We start from the raw sequence: 22,107 nt of genomic DNA, 5'->3' as shown, positions 1-22,107 counted from the left end.
TGCACCTCCCTTCTTGGTGGATTTAAAATTGTTCAAGGCTGACTCAGGGATGCACCAACTACAATCCTCCAATGTCACCTCATTGCTACTAACAATATCCGATAGTTGTGTGTTGAAATCTCCACAAATCAATAACATGTGCTTCGCCCCTTTACCCTCCCCAAGTGACTTGCAAAACGAGCGGCTTTCAAATCAGGCCTGGCGCCACAGCTCTTTGTTGTTCTTTAATGTGGTCTTGTTCTGTATTTTGTATTTTTGAATGCCTGAAGCCCCTGCCTCTTTGGAGCACCCACTGTGTACGGGTTAGGTTGGGGCAGTACAAGGAGCACAATTCCACACTTGCAGCCTAGCCAACACTGCTCCGTTGTTTCTCATGCCCACATGCTCATGGGCAGGAAAAAGCCAGTGCAGTGTGTGCAGACACAAGCATGGGGATCAGGACTGCACTTTGCAGGAAGAGGAGTGTTACAATGCTCACACTGTTTCTGTACTCGGGGAGATGGAGTCCCATGGGATAGCTTTCCAGTGTGTCAAGCCCTAAGAGGAAAGGTCCCCAAGGTCGAGAGTTGCTTGGGGAGGGGCCCCACACGTGCTCCCTCCCCATGCAAAAAAAACAATTTAGAGATTGGACTGACACCTGGGGGACTGGTCCTCCCCATGGGAAATTGTATAACTCGAAGTGGAGCACTGTGTTTCATTTCCCACCCAATCGCCCCAGGGTACCGAGATTCAGATGTTGATTTGGTATCATTTTGATCCAGGTGGCCAGCTCTAGCCCTATAAATTTATTTTCTCCTCCTGGAGCTTGGTTTTTAACACAAGACTAGCTCTCTGCCTCCCTCAAGATAAATTCCTGAAGTTCCCTCCTGCCTGGGGAGCATCTCCCATATCTGCTCTATAGACAACAACCAGAGCCCCCTCCCTGCTCCACTTCCATGGTCATATAACCTTCTGTCTACTTGCCGGCTATCTGTGTGTCAGTGGAGTCAAAAGGGCCAGTGGAGTCAAAAGGTCCCCAGCAGGCCCGACTCCATACTGTTCCTTACTGGGCATAAGGGCGCCAGCTGGCCCTGGAGAGACCCATCATAGTCCTGGGTGACAGCTAAAGGTTCAGAGTCCCAAATTCCATCCATGGAGAGGTTCTCCTTCTTATAGCTGTGCATTAATCCAGTATCACAGCCCCAGGTCCAATGTCTTCTCAAGTGCCTCTCCCTTGTGCAGGAATTTTTAAATGGGGTACAAAGTTCCTCTCAATCATAACATCATCACCCCACATATCCCTCATTTACTTCCCTTCAGAGGTCTGGCCTTTATCCTTTGTTTCTGTGGTATTGGCAGTGCCTTGCACAGGTGCAGTGTAAATAGTTAATTAGCACATGCAGAATCCCTCCTCCCCACTCCTTCCCTTCCCAGGAACTAGGCCAAGCACGGGTACATTTCTCTATTGTGCAAGGAGGCCTTCGATCCTCCTGCTTGCCAGCAGAGTAATAAACCTGCCCAGCAGGGGTAGCAAAGTCCTGCAATGTGCTTACGACTGGGGCAGTGTTATATGATGAATGTGAAAGTGCCATAATGAGTACAGATATCACAAAAGTGACAGTGGTTCTGCACTCAGTGTACATGTTTACTCTAAAATTGATAACTGACTGCCATCTCTAGGCCTAAGTATGGAAAAATAATGCAGTAGGGTAGATTTCACCCATAAGGTATAATGCAGTGAGCACACAGCTTTTTCAGTGAAGCACTATAGACTTAGACTATGTGTTAGAAATTGGATTATTAGTAGTGGTAAATATGCAACTCCCCTGTCAATAAGGCCACTAACACAGTCTAGGGCTCAGAAGTAGTCTCAATAAATTATTGCCATGCTCAGCTCTTGGTAGCTTGGCTGCGAGCAGGCAAGCTTAACTTAGGATACAGGTATGTAAAGCATTTAAAAACACCACATTCAGTAAATAATTAAGACACATCACACAATAAAAATCCAACACAAATTCATAAAAATAGGAAATATTTGTATCTTTAAAATGACACAACAAAGACCAAACCCCAATGTAGGGAACCAGAGAAATGAAGTTTTAAAGATGTAGCACAATATAGACTTTAGCAACCTATAGTGCCACCTTGGTACATCTGGTTGTGCTTGACCTGGCCAAAGTCTATGTTTCAGGCTGGCGGCGATGGAGCCCTGATCGGATACCTCTCGCAGTAGGCCTCGGTTGAGATTTTACCTTCTGACTTAGAAACTTTTCTGGAGCTTTTTCTGCTGGGGTCACGCTTGCGTTCCAGGGAGCTCCCGGCCAAACTCTGGAAGTCAGACCTCTGGAGCTTTTCAGCGGGATGAACCGCCTGGGCATGCCAGCTTGCGGTTGAAGGTGGGTGGCTTGGCTCACTTGGTTGAGTCGGTCCCCTTATGGAGCTTTTTTCAAAGTTGCTCCAAACTTCTGGAACTTCTTCCTGAAGTTCCACTTGAGGGTCCAAAGTATCCAAAACACAATCCAAGTGTCTGGAATCTTGAAGATAGTCCTTGAAAGGTTAGGACCACAATTCCCATAATGCACGTGGACTACACCTTTACAAATCCACTAGATGCACTCCAGGCAAGGTAGTCTTGGTGGTGATGGTCCAAGTGAGCTCTGTTAACCGTAGTTTGCAGGGAGCCCATTCTATCTTCCTCTTGAAGCACGGTAGATCCGAAAGGCTTTAGTTCCATATAATGCAGCTGGCACAGTCGGTCAGAATGCAGGGCCTGATTGTGCAAATCAAGTTTCCAGCTTAGCAAGCATTCTTCTTCTCTTAGTTTCAACCAGCAGACCTGAGTGGATCTGTACCTCTCGCATATTTATTCAATGTTCTCTGGAGTCATCAGGAGAGCACTCCTGTCCAATGAGGTGCAGGGTAACACTCCAGAGCATGACCACTTCCTCCAAAGTGTGGCATAATCTTCTCCCAGAAAGCACTATAACCCCAAAATACAGTATGACTGAATTCCCAGCAGAGGAGCAAGTACTAGTAAAACCAACCTCCTGTATGGCTCATTTCAATATTTCTTTTCCCCCTGCCATCTGCAAATTTCTGCCTTAAGCCTGTCATCTGAATGGGTCAGAGGGCTTGTGATCGATGGACCTGGCCTTCTCTGCCTGTCCTATTCCCCTTTCAAACTCCATGATTTACGCCCCCTCCCCCCTGCTCTGGCATTCCTATGCAGCAGAGCTCTCTCAAAGAGATAGCCTCTCCCTGGCTGAACCACTTATCACTTCATTAAAGCAGTGTGGCTAATCCTGTTAACACTGACCAATCAGGGAAGAAGGCAGGAAGACTGAATTTTGGCTTACAGACAAGAAAGTCTTATAACTTATTTTCTGTATAATTTAGGATACATTCAACAATAGCATAATGTTGGATTTATCAATACAATTCTCCTAAGTCCTTGAATGATGTGTTCATTAATCCCTAGTGATAGTTAGTATTATTAAACTATTGCCATGTTATCCTATGTAGCTGGGGACCTACAATGGGGAAAATGAAATGTGCAATTTATCCAACAGCAGGGCATATAAAACATCTTTTATAAAGGCCCAGCTTATAGTTACATGACCCCCCCCCCCACCCCAGGTACAACTAGGGGAGACTTTAGGGGTCCTAAATATGCAAACATAGTGTAGATCCTCACTCCACAGTGCTTCTAGCACCAAAGTCGATTTTGGGAAGGACTTTACTACAATGGGGAAAGTGAAATGTGCAATATCTTTATCCCCAGGGCATATGAAACATCTTTTTATAGGGGGCCTCCTTATCATTACCTGACTCCCCACCTTGGAACACCTAGGGGAGACCCTGGGCATACCTAATATGCCAAAATATTGTTGTGTATCACTTTTTAAGTGCCCCTACCATCAAAGTCAAGTTTGGACACAATTTACATTTAAAGCAGTGCTGCAACTTATGGCTGCTTTTAAAATGACCTCAGGCTCTCAGCAGTGCACACATGCAGGTGCAGAAAGCGCTGATGGCCTTTAAACTGTTATGCCCTATTATATAATAGGGACTTTTTGGTAATTTTAATCCCCCTTCCCTATTATGTACTCAGGACTTATAGGGTAGGTCATACCAATCATAGGTGTACCCTAACACATAGTGTACCCAAATGTATGTGTGTTTTTTCACTGTGTTTTCAACATAGCACTGGCCTTGGGCCTGGGTTAGATAGAGCCCAGGACAGTCAGACAGTTACCACAAGTACCAATCAGCAAAAGAAATGGAGATGCACAGGGCACACAGGATGTCTTTGTAACACTATGAATGCCCACACACATTATAAGTCCTATACTAGGTCAGCACTAATCTAACTGTTCTACCTAAGCTCATATACCAGACTGAGCCAGATGGTAGTCTCACATCGTCAGCCTCCAGATGTGTGCACATGTATGTGCTCACGTGTTCATGTACAACCAGCCCCAATTCTCATACCCAGATGCTCATAAGCAGACCTTATCTTAAAATGTTGACTCTGCGGGTTCTACCTCTCCGGTCATTTCCACAAAATGTATCTTGAGTGAAACTCTTGAAGTGTGACTCACTCAGAGTACAAGTCTAAACTGAGTAGTCTAAAAGTGAAAAATTCAGGGGGATTAAATGGGGGATGGTTGCCCATTTGCTGCAACTAGAGCAACCTGTACCAACACTGCATAATATATATAGTACAGAATACCCATAGTATAGGTTTCATGTTGCAACTTATGTGCAAACAAATTAAGCACAATAGATGTGGTGAATAGACCTTTAACTTAGAGTATTTATCCTGAGTCACAATATTGAACTGTTTTCACATTCCGAGGGGCACAACATGGATTTACTCAATTGGCACAAGTGTAAAAGAATAGTGTAGAAGTGTTTTCAGTACACGTCTTTGTGTTGTTACAGGATGACGTAAGTTTAGGATTTTATGTGGATGGCATGTGCATCACTTTTGTTGAGTTAAATAAACAGCTTTAATATGTAGATGGAATAATCACAATAGCTGCTAATTCAGGCTTTAAAATGAATGTTTAAAATTCATAAATTGGATATTTGATTGTGATAGTCTTAGGACACAAAATATCCAGTGACGGAAATAAACATATATCAGATTTTTGGGTAATTTGTGGCATATTAGGAACTCTGAATGCAATCAGAAAATTACATGCATTGGTGAACATTCTGAATATCATTTGATAGATAAATAGATCAGGGAGTTCCCCAGGGCTCTGCCCTGAGCCCGGTTTTGTTTAACCTGTACGTCCAACCTTTGGCTGCGGTTGCCAGGCAATGGGATCCTGGCCATGGTCTCCTATGCCGACAACACGCAGCTGGTGGTCACCTTGGCGGAAGGTTCTTTGCCTAATGCCTCTAGGTTTAGAGACGGGATGGCGGCTGTGGCGCGCTGGATGGCTTCCAACTGTCTGCAACTTAACGCCAACAAAACCGAGGTCCTGCTGGTGGGAAAGAATGCTGATTCTCTGCAACGAGCAGTGGTGGCCTACTGTTCTGGGTATGGTCTCTACGCCTAACACCTTGGTCAAAAATCTTGGGGTCTGGATGGATGCTTCCCTTAGTTTCCAGGACCACACTAGGAAAGTCGCCGGCACCTGTCTCGGCCTGCTGCGGGGGCTTAAGCCCCTCCTCAAATTTTTGTACCCCACCACACGACAGCTGATTGTACAGGCTACCATTCTCTCACGCCTTGATTATGCCAGCTCTCTTTTACTTGGGGCTAACAAGGCCGAAATATGCCGGTTACAACGCGTCCAAAATGCTGCAGCTTGAGCGCTTGTAGGTCTTCCACACTTCTGCTCCGCTGCTGACACTATTCGGAAGCTGCACTGGCTCCCCTTCGAGAGTAGGATCCAATTTAAAGTACTCTGCCTTTCGTTTAAAATTCTGAAATTCGCCCGCCCAAGCCTTCTGAGCAATCTGCTCACTCTGTATGTTCCTACACACAGGTTACGATCGTCGGATCGGCAGTTGGTCACTGTCCCTCGGGTAAAGCGCAGTCGGGGGGGAGGCCGATCCTTCCTCTACCTGGCAGCCAGGCTATGGAACTCTCTACCGGAGCAGATCTGAGGCATATACTGTCTACTTACCTTTAGAAAGGCTATTAAGACCTTCCTCTTTCCGTTAGCCTAACCTCTGTTTTTCCGGTATCCACTTCTGTCTGTGGCCTTTATGCGTTCCTTACCTGTAGCTGTAAGCGCCGGGACGCCCCTTCGCTGGGGCAGCTGAGCGCTATATAAGCTCTTTTAACATAACATAACATGTACCTTCTGCATTATGCAGAAAGGCTTAAGGAACTGAACCAATTAGCAACTCTCACACAGTTGCAGGTTAGGGTATTTCAGAAGGAAATGATTGCCTCTGCATACTATGCATAGTAGCCTGGTGCTACATATAGTTCCAAGTCAAGCATGATTTACCTACATAACATAAACAAAGGTAAGATCACACCACACAAATCTCATTTGTACTCAGCTGCAGAAGAGCCATTTGCTATGGTAGACAAAATTATTACTGCACTGCAGACAGCTACAATTAAAGGACACCCCACAACGTAGAGTAAGAAAACTATCATTAAGTCACCGGTCCCTACTCCGGAGACAGGTACCAAGACCAGTGTACCAATTTCTAGAGCATTACATGTTAGATGGTTGCAATGTTGTGTAAGTAGGCCTGGGTGAAATTTGAATTGTGCCAGCATTGCACTTGTTACACAAAATTACTGAAGTTAAGCTCTTATACCACATCACGTATGTGTCATTTGCAGTAAAAATGTATCACAAACACGAGTGGCTGTTGCTATTTTAGCATGCTATTGTTTACCGTGAAATGTGGTTGTATGATACAACCACACATGCCTAAACCACGCATGGCTAAACAACTTGGTCTGAACAACAACCGAGTCTTTATCGCGCATGCCTTTACTACATATTCCTTTACAACAAATCTCATTGAAAAGGCATGTTTGCTAAAGAAACATGCATGGTAAATTGCACACCCCAGTCCCCCCGCTCTGTGCCCTAACACCTGACAATCCAGCCCTACAATCCACCCCGCTCCAGCCCTTAAAACTACCCCGACTCTTCACCCTGAGCCCTAACACTCGACCTCTGCCCAAAAAACAACCACAACCCGAGTCCCCCCACACTGCGCCCTAAAACTGACAACCCAGGCCGGAAAACTCCCCAACAAAAAGAGAACTCTCTTTCTCCAGAATCAACAGATAAGCCCACACATAATACAAATCACTGTGTGAATACCTGCTTACAGTGTTATATGTGGATGGGCTGCAGTCGGCATGAAACAGCGATATACAGCTGCCTTAGCAGCAGTAGAGGAAAAACGTAGATCATGGGGTTTAAATTTAAATGCATACATGCAAAGGCATTGCCGATTCTAAGGCACAGATAGCCAAACTAAATGCACTACCTTCAGCCTGCCAAAAGACTAATCCTTCAGTTCCAACAATGAATGCATCTGATTTGGCACTTTGCAAGCAGGAATACAATATAGATTTAATCTGTTGGGAATCTAATGACGACAAAGATTGATTATGGAAATCCATAAGAGCAAAACATGCTCTGGGTACAGAGAGCTACCTTTAAAACACAACCTCTGTTGTTGGATTTTCAACACACATTAGCACCCTAGAATGAGAGAATCCACACAAAAGTCAATTCTGCTGCTGCTCAAAATCTTAATTTCAAATATGTAAAGTGGAGGCAGTAACCAGGTCACCAACTATGGGCCCAAAATTAGCTCAGTAATACAGTTATGATACAATAAAATATTTCCACTTACTGGATTCCTAGTAAAGTACAACTACTTCCTAGCACAAAATGGGCTCCCTAAATCCAAAATACTAGGAGTGGGTGACTGCACTGTACCACGTAAATGAATCTAGTCTAATACGGTTAGGACTGCACATGAGGGAATAGATTTAGTCCTTGCAACTTTACATATATTGTATGAGTGACATTTCAGATCTTATTGCCCAAGACCACTCAACAGTATGTACGGTAGTGTAAAATCCTTCAATTAACAGAGACATTCAAAGAAACAGGGGAGAGGATGTGGTCTGACGGTAGACTGCCGATCTTGGAGCTGGGAAACCAAGGTTCGAACCCCGGGGTCGACTCCACATCCTGTGATTCTAGGCAAATCACTTAATCTCCTCGTGCCTAACAAAGAAATGAATACGTCCTTGTGTAACGTAACTGGTGCTCATTTAAAGTGCTGCAATACCTTTGGGTTGAGTTTGCGCTATATAAAACTGCAAAAAAGCAAAAAACAACAATAAAAAACAAGCCTTCTTCAAGTGTATCTCACCATATTAATAAACACCTTTCAGACTTTGTTAAAGCCTCCAGTTGTCTTGATCCCTCCCAGTCAGGTTTTAGACCCAGGCATAGTACTGAGGCAGCTCTGATTGCCGTCACTGATAACATCAGACAGTCTCTAGACAACGGACAGGCAGTTCTACTGGTGCTGCTTTATCTGTTAGCGGCTTTCAACACTGTCTCACATCAAATCTTGCTCAGGAGACTCAGTGAAATTGGTATTCAAGGGACAGCTTTACAATGGATGCTGAACTTTCTTTCACATAGAACTCAGACTATCAATGTGGGCCCTTTCCACTCTGAGACTGTGGAACTGACTAAAGGAGTAATTCAGGGATCCTGTCTCAGTCCAACTTTATTTAACATCTATGTTGCCCCATTGGCAGGATTACTTAGGAACTTAGGTTCCATACCTATCTCGTATGCTGATGATACTCAGCTTCTACTCTCCTTCGATAAAAACAACCCCAATGCTCAGTTCAGAAGGTATGAAAACCATTGCCACTGAATGAGACATAATTTTCTCCAGCTCAATATGGGAAAAACTGAAATTTGGCTGTTTGGAGACGCATCTATGAGATGGCCCCCGAGCTGGTGACCAGCGGAGCTGAGATCCGCACTGACCCCCCAAGACTGTGGTAAAAAACCTAGGCGTCCGCCTAGACCATAAGTTAATATTTAAGGTACAGGCCTCAACCACCACCAGTGCCTGTTTCCATGTTCTAAGCCTCCTGCAAAGGGTATTTCCCTTTCTCCCTCTGTCCACTCGGAAAACCCTTATCCAGACACTATTATTACGTCACCTGGATTATTGCAACGCTCTGCTCATTCCAGCTAATGAAGCATCATTGAACAGATTACATGTGGTCCAAAATACCACAGCCCGGCTGGTCTCCAATGCTCCTCACCGAACCACTTCCCTTCCCCTCTTGCAGAGATTGCATTGGCTCCCAGTGCGCAAGCGAATCCATTTTAAGATCTGTTGCATTGTACACAAATCCCTAAATGGCAAAGCCCCAGCTATCTGGCAGTAAAATTTACGAAATACCAGCCTCCCAGGCTTCTTAAGACTGCATTGTTCTAATCTGTTCCTTTCTCTGGCCGACGAAAGCAGACCCTTAGCGCGGAGATACCCCTTAGGGGGTGATTCAGGCACTTTATAAATTATAAATTAAAATTAAAGCAGCTCATCCGTTTGAAAAAAATTACTTCAATCTCATCGGTTTTTCGCAATCGCAAAATAAATATAAATATATATGGGTAGTGGTACATTCACTTCAATAGTGTATTTATATGGGAGTGGCCTCCACCACAGCTTGTGGAGAAACAAAATACTGAGTGTGCTGAGTAACAATGGGTGGAATGCGTACCTTTCCCTCAGAACAAAGGCTGGCTTTTACTGCCAAAGTTAGCAGAGGCACTTGCTGAGGTCGGAGTACATAAACAATTCTGTAACCCCTTCGAGCCAACAGCTAACCGAGGGGTAGATAGAAGCAATAGCATGCGTAAGCAAGTCTAGACTGTGAAGGTTTTCTGTAATGGTGCATCCCCTCAATCTACACAGTGGACAGGGATACTTAAATAAATTGTGGAAGCATATATTGTTTTATTGTACATCTTATTAAATCACATTTTGCATGCCATTGTATGTCTTGGGTGTCTGGGGTGGTTGGAAGTGAGTTGAGAAGCCTCATGTTCCAAAGCAACCTGATTTTTTATAGGATTTATAGTAAACCCAGTCAAGTTTAAGTGCAAGCAACTACTACCCCCACCATTTGCTGCTATTGACTGGTTCCCAAAGGCAGGTGAGCTACTAGACGAGAAGCAACCCACAAAAGATGAGTTTGAACTTGCCTATAGAAAGCCTCAGCTAGCCACAGCAATATAAGAAACGTAATTACAAGGGTAGAAGGAAAGACAAGTATTGACTCGGTCAATTCTTAACATGTGATTGCTTCTTCACATTCGCCCAATCCACTAACACAAAGAAAACAAATACACCGTGTGCCACAGCCAGACATGCCACTCCATGGTGTGCTGCAGAGCAGGTGCTGCTCAACAAGTGGGAAGTGTTGTGGACTTTGAAAGTGAACAAGCTCATGCTGCGGATTTTACTGTTTAGTGCCAAGGGCACAACAGCAATATATGGGTTGGAAACGATGAATACTCAGAACCACACTGAATTAAATGATCAATGCATCAGAAACCCACCAAATATAAATTCAGAACTGGCTATAATCACTTTTGCAAAATACATGGCAGAGTTGGTTTTTCGTATTCAAATGGTGCATGGTGAACACCTGCCAGTCTACGAAGAGCCAAATCCAATAGCAGTTGCATCTAGCAAGCAAGGAAGTTTCAATGAGCTTCAAGGAGTGTGTCTGCTGTCAATCTGGTAGCCATGCCACTTCAAGATGTTGTATATTGGGAAGAGTTGGCCCCAAATTCTGGGACCAACAGACTCTGCAGGTGCCCCGTACCCTTTGTCTCATCCTAGATGACATTGTCTCACCAGGAACGTGTGCCAGCAAATTGGACACAGACAATTTCAAGGATGTTTTGACTGATCTACAGTCCCAAGCTTCATTATATGATACAGATTCATATCTGAGTGCAGATAACTATGAAGATGCATACAGCTATAATCATTATGCTGCTTGGTGCACACATATTTCAGACACTGCAAGGGGTTTCTTCAGTGCCTTCAATGGGAACAGTATTTGTTCAAAGTTGAAACAGTACACCAGAATGTGCAATCAATGTGCCATATTTCAAAGCCCATCAAAATTATTTGACCCAGATACTTATTTCATAACCAAACAAATTGCATTCTGACTGGCTCCTTTCTTTCTAGTTCTAAAATAATTTATTCATCTTAATTTCTGAAATATGTTGAGAAGTATTTAAGCTTGAAGTACAACTGTTCCTTTACAAAGGGGTTGAGAACTGGGTAGTGGCAGTTACAAGAAATTGACATTCTCTTCCCAGCATGTAATTATACAAGTGATTTTGTGTTAGCAAATAATATTTTTTTGAATTTTAGAAAACTGATGGCGCCTCTTGTACCCCAATAGAAATATTCTATTAATGGTAATTAGGAATGGGGTTGAACATTAAGCAATCCAAAATGTAATAGCTTGTTAGCAAATGCTACATTTAGGGATATGTGATGAATATGAAACATATTCGGGTGTATCTAACCTTCACTTATTTCCTTTTTTAGTTGCAGAGCTATTTACACAGTTATAGTGTTAAATCTTGTCCATGTGATTAATGGAAGAGTAGCATATAAAAAATACCATTGCTTTACAAAATACCATTATTTGTGTGTGTAACAATTCTGGATTACGTGAGGTGACTCTGCATAATCATCTGAGATCTTCTCTGACTGGACTGTCTGATGTCTAAGCCCCCTATACATATAACACAACAGAGGAGGTGAGATACACCCATCACTGTTCCTTTCCACAGAAAAAGTCATAATTTCCTTTTGGATTGAGTACATCTGACTGGTGTGATCCCAATAATCTCAGGGTATACAGCAGCAGTGCTGTAGTGCTAAGGTGGTAGTATGCTCATGAAGGGTTGTTAGCGTTGTGGCATGGGGTGGCATTGGTTGGTGGTGCAGTGCTAAGCTGGTGATGCCATGATGGGGTTGATCATCCTGTAGTATATAGTGATAGTAGAGTGGGCTAAATGTGATAAAAAAAGTGTGATTATTTATTCTGGTTTTGAGTTGTAAAATAGTCTCTGGTTGTGCCTAATACATTACATTGGAGGCCTTCAAGAAGTAATGATACAACAACAATCAGGAATATGAGGTGAGAGATAGATACTCATCTGAAGCCCCCACTTGAGAAAGATAACGACAATTGCTCTTACAGATAGCGAAATCTGTGTGTAGCCAGACCTCAAAATGGGACTTGATGGGGGTACGGTAAAACAGAACAACCTCTGAGCTTGAGCCCTCACTGATCCCTATATTAATTAATGTTCTTGTTCACAATGGTTCATTTATTAAAATGTCACTTGATCCAACTGCAGAACAGTTGTATTGACTGCTTATAAATAATGCTAGTTTCACATTATGATGGATGGCCGTCAAGACCTCAGCATACAATACAAACCTTCACATTTTACATCAAATGCATGCTTTACTAATGCATTTACACGTGCAAATTCATAGCTGTCAAATTGAGTCCTATCCTTGATGGAAACTTTGTCATCATTTCCCCAAAAATGCATAATGTTCGCTATGATGTTCACACTCCTGTTAATACCAGGGTTATTTAATCTGTGAATCCGAGCACACTTAGTTCTGTTAATTGCAAAAATGTAATTGGCTGAAAATCATTATTAGCACAAATTGCTGGTTGACCTCCTTTGCTGTCGATTTACTAGTCCACTGCATTTATTGCAGCTATAGCATTATCCATTAGCTGTATCTAATGAGAGCGCAAGAAATCATGATAAGCAGAAGATTTGTTATTGATATTACGAAAATGATTGAATATTGTTGCTTTCCTGTTTCAGGGGAGTTGTTCGAGTGGACTTTAATTTGCAGAAGGTGGACATTGACCAATGCTCAGACGATGGCTGGTTTTCCGGAACTCACAAATGTCAGCATAACAGCTCAGAGGTAAGACTGCTAAATTATTATAAACTGATCACTGTAAAAGAGCGTACTGCACCTGCTTTGCCTTTACATATTTTGTGGCAATTGTGCTTTTCTATCTTGCATTATGTATAGTCAAAAATATATATCTATATATTTACAGCAACTATACAACTGTAGAATCCCTCATCCCACATTGAATAACCAAAATGAATAAATAAATGGGTCATTCTCATGCAAATCCAGGAACGCGTTTTGTTCAAACCACTGTGAAAATGTGCCAGTGGATGATAAGTGAGGCAGTAAACAGACTCTTCAGATGCTGATGCAGCTTAATTAAGGTGTCATATTACACTTTTCCACAGAGACACCACTTTAGTAGCATTTCTGCACATGTTAAAGTAACTTTAAACACACACTGTATCGATTGATACAGAAGGAAGGTTTTGCAAAGTTTCTATTATGAAAGTGAAATGAATCCCAATGTTTGACCTCCCTATCGTTAGTGAAGATTCTGAATTTTGTGTTAAAAGCAGTCACGCTGTTACAATTGCTAGGTGCGTCGTTGTTCGAAACTATCTCTCGTGCATGCTTTGTCCTCGTGATTTTCGTTGCCGCTCAGTCTTCCTGGGCCTCCTGATATTGCTTGAATTTCTTTACTAATATTGCTGTGCTAGTATTGTAGAAAGTAGTTTTTTTTTGTTCGGCTGTTAGTCCACGGATTGTTGCTATTCCCTGGTATTTGTGTATTAAATTGTTTTGAAAATGCACTGAACTTACTAGATGGGTGCAGTAGGGTCAGCTGATGTTTAATGTTTTTATTATTATTTTAAATGCTGGGAGATGTGTGTGATAATCGGTTGTGGTCACCTCGTGTGGTTGTTTGGAATGAGGATTTTCTTAAACTCTTTAAGGCAGATTAAACATGGTCAATAAACAAGAAAATGCAACTATTGCATATTTCAAGGTGACAACGTTATTGTCAGCATTTTGATTAATATACTTTTTTTAGGAGGTTTGCAAGATTTTGCAAGAGAGCACGTTCATTTCATGGGGTTGACATTTTTCATTTGATACAGGCTTTGTGTTCTTGAACTGCGCAAGTATACCCAGTGACAAAAGTTTACATGTACATTTTTCTTAAGAAATTGTTACATTTTGGAAGAGTATTGTTACTGAAATACATTTTGGAATCCTTCTAATTGGAATATATTATATCCACCACTTCCCTCTAAGCACTAGGTTCATGAACACAGTAGTTAGTCCCGCTCAATCACACTGTGTGCTGTCATTACACTCACCTGTAGTTTTGATAGAGTAACACAAGGTCACCAATATAACTTAATTACTTTGACTATTAAGAGCCCGTGGAAGATAGGATGAGGCAGGGGTCAGAAGGTCGTCCACAAAAAATCTGCTACTCTTCTCCCTATGGTCTTTGAAGACCAAGGTAGGCAGAGACATCAGTAGAAGGCACAGAAAATTGTAGTTGGACGGTCTGGAAGAGGGATTTATTGATTTTACACTGGAGCTGTTGAGTGTTTATTTTGTAACGCGGGCACAATTTTGGCAGGTTTAACAGCGAGGTAGGAGAGGGGGAGGTTACACCGTTGAGTAAACTTTTGACAGAGTTAGAAGGGTTTTGAGGGTTAGTGATTTCGTTAGTTATTTAAAAGGGCAATTTAAGTAGATTATGATTAAAGTATGTAAGTTTGAACTAACAGCATGGGACAGAAATGTGGAAGAGTAACATGGGCTTTATTTTATATAAACAACTTCCCCTGATGAAGGGCAAGAAAAGATGCCCGAAATGCATTGGGAGTATGATATGTGCTGCAATTTATGAATTAAATGTCCTGACATGAAGTAGGAGTAGGCCTGGATTGGCACAACTATTTTACGTGAAGCATAAGGATATTTGGACAGTTTTATCGTGTATGAATAAAGTCAAGTTGGATTACATGCGAATATCTCAGAATAAAATGAATTAAAAGTCGAAAAGCTTGCAACGTATTTTTCTGAAGCTGTGCGCATGGGAATGCAGCCTAGTCATGCTGCATTTTGCTGATACGAATCATTGTACGTGCAATGAGGCGAGGCACGGTCCCAGACCGCACGCATATAAAGGAATAATAATGCTAAATAAGAGAAAATTAATGACCACGTGTGCAACGGCTTTTCTCATGTGCATTATTGCTGTGATCTATGCCATAAAATCTCAAATCTTAAAATCACTTTTAGGGTATTTGTATATATGTAAAATCCACATTTCTTATGGCTGCCCTATCCTGATGGATCCCACGCTTAATTCATAGGGCTACCAATACATCTCTTTTGGCAAGCACACTCCAATATTTCCGTATATGCTGCCTATTACCACCTGTCACATGAAATCTCATTTTGTCTATGTGTCGTTTCACATTTTTGTTTTCTTGTTGACATGTTTTTACTTAGTGCTTGAGACATTGAAATGGGCCAATATTTTGTATGTGACTATATAGCCTTTTCATTTTTTTTCTGTGTATGCAAGTAACTGCAGGTGAGCGTATCCTTTAGAAACATCTCACTCTTACCTCCTGCTCTGCTTGGTTTTTCTCCTCATTTGTTCGTTAAATCTTCATCTTGCATTAATATTTTACACAGTTAATTTTTATTGCTGCAGTGTATTTTGATTGCTACAGATTGATTACTTTGTGGGATAATGAACCATATGGGTTCTCCTGCTCATTGTATAGGCTCTCCAGTGGGTTCATTTATTTTAATGGCTTCTTCCTTTCAGTTCTGGGAAGTGGTTTGGGATTTTTGTTATCTACAATAGTTACTTGTTTATTGCACCAGCTTTCCCCTCTTTTTGAAACACTTTCCAAAGGTGGTGCCTTTCTGTGAATATTATTTCCCTATTTTCTGCTTCCTATGCAGATTTCTCCCTGCCCTTATCATCTCCCCATGTAGAATGTTTTCTTAGATTGCATAGAGTGAGCACAATTTGAAAGTTTTATCAGCAGAAGCAGATTTCCTGTTTAAATATCTTTGAAATTTGCACTCTTTTCATAATCTCCCATACAAGAGGTTTATGGTATTGTAACTGTTTGCAAGTGTTGAGTGGATGCTGCATTGATTATTGTATATTTTAGCAATGGCCTGTAAAGCTTGAGTCCTAGCTCGGTCTCAAAAATAAATAGATTTAGCTGATGAAGGTCACCGATTATTTCACTTAATCGTGTGCTCTTTTCGTGAACTGGCTTGACAGCTCAGCTGTCGCCAAACTATTGTGTGCATTACTAGTGAGGGTCTGTGGCTCCGCCCACATGTTAGGAGCCAGCACTACATATTTTGATAGGGCAGTAGTTGAGTGCTTCCACAAAAAAGTGTTTGCCCTCCACACAGCTGTGATAACTGTGTTTATTTATCTGTCTGCCTGTGCTTGTGATGCCAGGGGCACACACATGCCATTGTACTGCTATTGAAGTGTCTTAGATAACTGTATAATTCATGGTGTTTTTCTCTGGCAGTAGTACAGACGGGAGAAAGTGATTAACCAGCATGAATGTTTAAGTCTGTTCCGCGTTGGTGCATAGTCCCCCCTCATTGCCCTTATGGCATACCTACAGTTACTGCTGTGGGATTTTGTTGTTGTTTGGGATGATGGTTTGGATGGGAGCTAGATGGGGGAAGCTAAGTCCTGTTCTTGGGGGGGGGGGAGGGTTAGGGGAGTTAGGTGGTGTTGGGGAGGGGTAATCACCGACGCAGCCGCGGATAACAGATTTCGATTGAGTGAGCGACAGTGGGATGATGGCTGATCCGGCTACTCTAAGATGTATGACCTGGAATGTGAGAGGACTGCACACAATGACACGGCGTCACAAGATTCATGCTTACCTGGTCCGAAGGCGGGTACACATTGCAATGCTCCAAGAGACACATCTCACGAAGGCAGAGAGCGTAGCGCTACAGCGTAGATGGAGAGGCCAGTTATACAGCACAACATATTCGGGTTTTGCTAGGGGCGCACTGATCTGGGTGAGAGCAGGGGTCCCCTTCCAGGTAACTAAACAATCGATAGATCCGGAGGGCCGATTTGTGGCCATAGCGGGGAGATTGAGAGGTAGGGATATTGCTTTTTGCAGTGTGTATGCACCGAATATTGACCAGCTGAACTTCCTGGCTGCGCTGTCGGGATCGCTAGCACATTATCTTGCGGGCCCTCTATTGATGGGTGGGGACTTCAATTCTATCATGGATGTCTCCCTGGACAGATCCCACCCCCCCTTCCCGACTCGCCAACTCATCGCCTGACGAAGGGTAGACTTGACTGGCAGATGCGTTGGGGTCTGGTAGACGTTTGGCGTGCGCAGCACCCCAGCGATAAGGATTATTCATACTTCCCTGGCATGCATGAGCTGCACGTGAGGTTGGATGCAGTGTTGTGCTCACCCGCGGTGTTAACAGCTGTTACGAGGACCGAATACCTGGCCAGAACGCTGTCTGATCACAACCCCCTACTGGCCACTTTGCAGTGGATGCCTGGGACCTCTTGTGTACCTACGTGGCGATTGCGCCCCGACACATTAGATGACCCGCTCTTCCAGGCGGCGATAGAGGAGGGGATCACCCACTACTTCGCTGAAAATGCTGGCACCACTGATACGAGGGCTACGGAATGGGACGCCTTCAAGGTGGTGATGCAAGGGCTTTGTATAGGGAAGCATGCGGGGGTACGGAAGGCCCTATTGGGTGATTTGACCGCGGCTGAGGATAAACTGCGCCGGGTGGAGCTCTGGCGGCCGGGCCGTCTCGAACTTCAGGCTGAGGTTGGCGCGGCGAGAGAAGCGGTAGCTGTGGAGGTTGAGAGACTGCGTAGCTTTGACTATAGAGCTTATGCGATGAGGGCTCATGCCGAAGGGGACAAAGCAGGCACATTATTGGCCTGGATAGCTGACCCTTTAAAGAGAAGCTCTCCCATATTGGCGCTGAGAACGGAAAATGGTGGGGAAGTTTTCACCCAGCCCGAGATCCTGCAGTGTTTTGAGAGATATTACGCGGAGCTCTACACGAGTAGGCCGGAGGCGAGCGATCCGACCGTTGATAGCTTCCTGGAGGGTGTGCGCCCGCCGCAACTGGAGAAAGATCAAGTGGAGGACATAGGTAGAGACATTGAGTTGAGTGAGATCCGTGGAGCCATCAAGAGAATGGCCCGCAACAAAACTCCAGGGCTGGATGGGTTTCCTGTAGAATTCGACGGGAAGTTTGTGGACTTGCTGGCACCGCGACTCCAGGAGGTCTACAGAGAGGCGAAGCAGCGAGGGCAGCTGCCCCAATCCATGCGGGAAGCCCTGGTGATCCCACTGTTGAAGCCAGGGCGGGAAGGTACGGACACGGCGTCTTATAGACCGCTGTCGATGTTGACAACTGATTATAAAATACTGAGTAGCATATTAGCGACTCGACTGCTGGCTTTTATGACCACGCTGGGGCACGAGGACCAGGCTGGCTTCATACCGACACGCAACACAACCACCAATATTAGGCGGCTAGTGCGGGTGCTGGAGGAGGAACACCCAAAGGCACGACGACCGGTCATTTTGTCAGTGGACATAGAGAAAGCATTCAATAGCCTAGAGTGGGAGTATTTGTATAAAGTGATGGGATCGTTCGGCCTCGGTAGCAATTACCTGCAATGGACGAGAGTCCTCTATAAGTCAGCGTCTCTAGAGTGCGAGTGGGCGCGCTGATCTCTTCGCAGTATCCGGTAGCAAGGGGGACGAGACAGGGCTGCTCGCTATCCCCGCTTTTATTCGTGTTAGCAGTGGAGCCCCTTGCGATCACGATTCGAGGGGGAGACTATTTTGAGGGGCTTGAGAGCAAAGCTGGACAACAGTTGGTATCGCTCTACGCGGACGACATGCTCCTTTACTTGGAGGATGCGGATGAAGCTCTGGTGGGAGCTGAGACATTGCTCTCGTGCTTTGGGGCCATATCGGGCCTGAGGGTGAATTGGTCTAAGACATGTATGTTCCCGGTTCGAAGAGGGGAACCCAAGCCCGACACGATCTGGGAGGTTAGATGGGAGCCCACTTGCTTGAAGTATCTGGGGGTTCACATTTACCATACGGCGGTAGACATGTTGGAGGGCAATGTAGGTCGCGGTGTGAGAGCACTGAAGGGTAGTATGGCCTTTTGGTCTACCCTCCCGCTGTCGGTGATGGGCCGTATAGCCCTACTGAAAATGATTGCGCTCCTGCGGTTCCTGTATTATTTTCGAACTTTGCTCCTATGGATACCGAATTTCATATTTCGGCTATTGAAATCTCTTATAGTATCTTTCCTTTGGGGTACTGGCCGCCGGAGAGTAGAGCTGGCAACACTTGTGAGACCCAAGATGGAGGGAGGCCTGGCGGTCCCCGATTTTGAGCTCTACTACTTAGCGGCTCAGTTGCAGATTTATACACAGGGAGTGGCACGGGAATTTAGGGGGCCGGACCACAAAAGAGGAGTGGGTATTCCACGCCATGCCCTCTCTTTTATTGCACTGCAGCAGCGGTTGGACCTCAAGGGACTCTTTACCGAAGAGAGAACGCTTAGACTCTGTTGGAATCGATCCCAATGTAAAGCGGGAGTATCCCACCCGTACGCACCCGAGATCCCGCTGGGGATGGTGACGGCTCTACCCCACGGAGGAGACTGGTCACGATTGCAGGTTTGGGAAGAGGCGGGACTCCAGATGCTGGGAGACCTATATGAGGACGGCGCTATGGTACCTTTCCAGACGCTTCAGGAGAGGTTTGACTTGCCGAGGGAGGATTTCCTGTTACATACGGCGCTGGTGAGAGCAATACAAGCGCACTGGCGAGAGGGGCTTACGGAACCTAAAACTTCAATGGCCTGCCAATACGCTATGATGGCGGCGAGGACTTTCAAGGCAGTCACCTGCCTGTACTCTAGGATGCTCAATGAAGGGCTGGCTCCCCTGGACACACTGAAACGTAAATGGGAAGAGGATCTAGGGAAGCCCATTCCCGATGCGGCCTGGGCACAGGTGGTAAGAAGGGCTTGGAAGAGCACGAGAAACGCATGGTTCCAGTTGATCCACTTCTATGTCCTCCACAGGGCGTACATGACACCTGGGAAGATTCAGAAATATTTTCGGGTGGCAGAAGCGCCATGCCCTAGATGTACGGTGGCTGGAGCGGATATAGCGCATATGCTGTGGACTTGCCCGGCATTGACCAACTATTGAGGGGAGGTAGGTGTCACCCTGAATGAGATAACAGAGAGAGGGCTGGAGTTTGATATGGCCACCAGTGTGCTTCACTGGTTCCCCCACACCTCTAAAAATAAGATCACGAGTAAGTTTGTTGATATGGGACTCCTCCTGGCGAAGCGGGAAATCACGAGGCATTGGAAGGCGACAACAGGGCCAGCTACTCGAGGTGGAAGAGCGAGTTTGTAAAATGGACCAACAGTGAGAGCACGTTGCGGTACCCGCTAGCGCGTAGGCGAAGCAATGAGAAGGGGTTAGAGGCTGCGACAGCGTGGGAGGTCTTGGTGCAGGCATTGCGTGAACATGGGCAGCACGATTAGGAACATGAAGAGTTAACCGAATGAGAATGTCCCCACAGCAGGACAGGCACATACAGTGATGTTACATATGTTGAATCCTGTATGTTCACTATAAGAGATATGTACTAGGATGTGTGCATCGTGAGGAGCGGGGATAATGGAAGGGTGGGGGAGGGCATGGTAGAATAGGCGGGTAGTTGGGGAAACCTATACTAGAATACGAAGTTTGCGATGGGGAGTCGGATACATAGATTTGCCATGCATTGTAGTTGGGCGAGGTAATGGGGGCGATGGGGTTTTTGGGCGGCCCTGTGAGGCTGCTATGTTGATAATGATGTGAAATGTAATGAAGCTTTGCTTTCCTTATGCACAAAACCAATAAACTATGTCTTTAAAAAAAAAAATGAATGTTTAAGTCTGGATTGACTTTACATTCGTCACCTGATGTTTTAACCTACCCCAATACATCTCAATTCCCATTCTATTTACTTGTAAGGCTTCACATAACCATATAACACTCCTTTAAAGTCTGACTCATTGGTGTTGCCAGTGCAGGTTTGGCTTGGTGCTGGGTTATCATTTCTTCCCACCAACTCCGAAATACATTGGTGTGGATGTCTATCATCACCACATTCCTTCCCTTGTCTGAAAATGTGTTTGTCAATTTATTGTTGTACTTAATTCTTCTATGTCCTTTCTTGCATTTGCTTTTTAACCTCTGAGTCATCTAATAACCCCATGGTATTCATCATTGGTAATCTTGGTAAAACTATAATTTTCTTTACATTCATGATGGTGACACATATCTAAGTGGATGCCTTTCAACAATCCATAATTTTTCCTCAAGTCCAATGTTTTTCTTGAGTGATTTATGATGTATTTATTGTAATATGACATTTCAAATATACTTGTAAAGATGTATTCTGGTACTTAGTTGATTGAAACTGGAATGGACCCAGAGTCTGATCTTCTGCCCGTCATACTGGTTTTTGGTTGGCTTATAGTTGGAAATGTTGATGATTCTAGTATTCTTTTTTCCTGTCAGTGACCATATTCTGCATCGCTGTGGCATTTTTCCTCATCTGGTTGTAACTGTGTTTCTTTTCTGATCTTGTTGAGAATCCTTTTTTGCCTTTGCATCTTCTATTCGGTCTTCCTCATCTTATGGGTTGGTTCTTTTGACTTTTGAAATTGTCAGTTAGCCTTAATTCCTTGATCTAGTAAGTTTACATATCCTACAACCAGCAATGCCTCCACTCCAGTGGGAGTTCGACAACTCACACAATTCCACTAGATTTCCTGCACAGGAGCTCTCTGCCTGCTGATGGACAAATGCTAAGCAGTCTGCCTCAAGGATATTCATGCAGATCATGTTCTCCCTGTCCCTATGTGTCTCTTCAGTGGAATATGTATGTCAAAGCAATTGTGATCCAATAATGTGTTATTTGGACCAGTGGTACTTAAAAATGTATATTCATACAGGTGTAAAGTCTGGCCGATGGCTGAAAAATGGTTTAACTTAAGTAGGAACAATTTAGTCCTGTTAAAATGTGGAAGTGT

General features: G+C 44.1%; 1 protein-coding gene across 1 annotated transcript in view; it reads left to right on the top strand.

Moving 5' to 3' along the window:
- GPR158 (G protein-coupled receptor 158) overlaps nucleotides 1–22,107 on the top strand; it is a 1,439,213-nt gene that overhangs the window by 178,378 nt on the left and 1,238,728 nt on the right. The window contains exon 2 of the mRNA XM_078664368.1: nucleotides 12,906–13,011. Within this exon, the coding sequence (XP_078520494.1) occupies nucleotides 12,906–13,011 (106 nt within the window). The remainder of the gene's footprint in view (nucleotides 1–12,905; nucleotides 13,012–22,107) is intronic.

The sequence above is a fragment of the Lissotriton helveticus genome, chromosome 10 (genome assembly GCF_964261635.1).
Source record: "Lissotriton helveticus chromosome 10, aLisHel1.1, whole genome shotgun sequence".
Classification (NCBI taxonomy): domain Eukaryota; kingdom Metazoa; phylum Chordata; class Amphibia; order Caudata; family Salamandridae; genus Lissotriton; species Lissotriton helveticus.
Note: the sequence above shows the minus strand (reverse complement) of the source record. Positions and strands in the feature narration are given on the sequence as shown.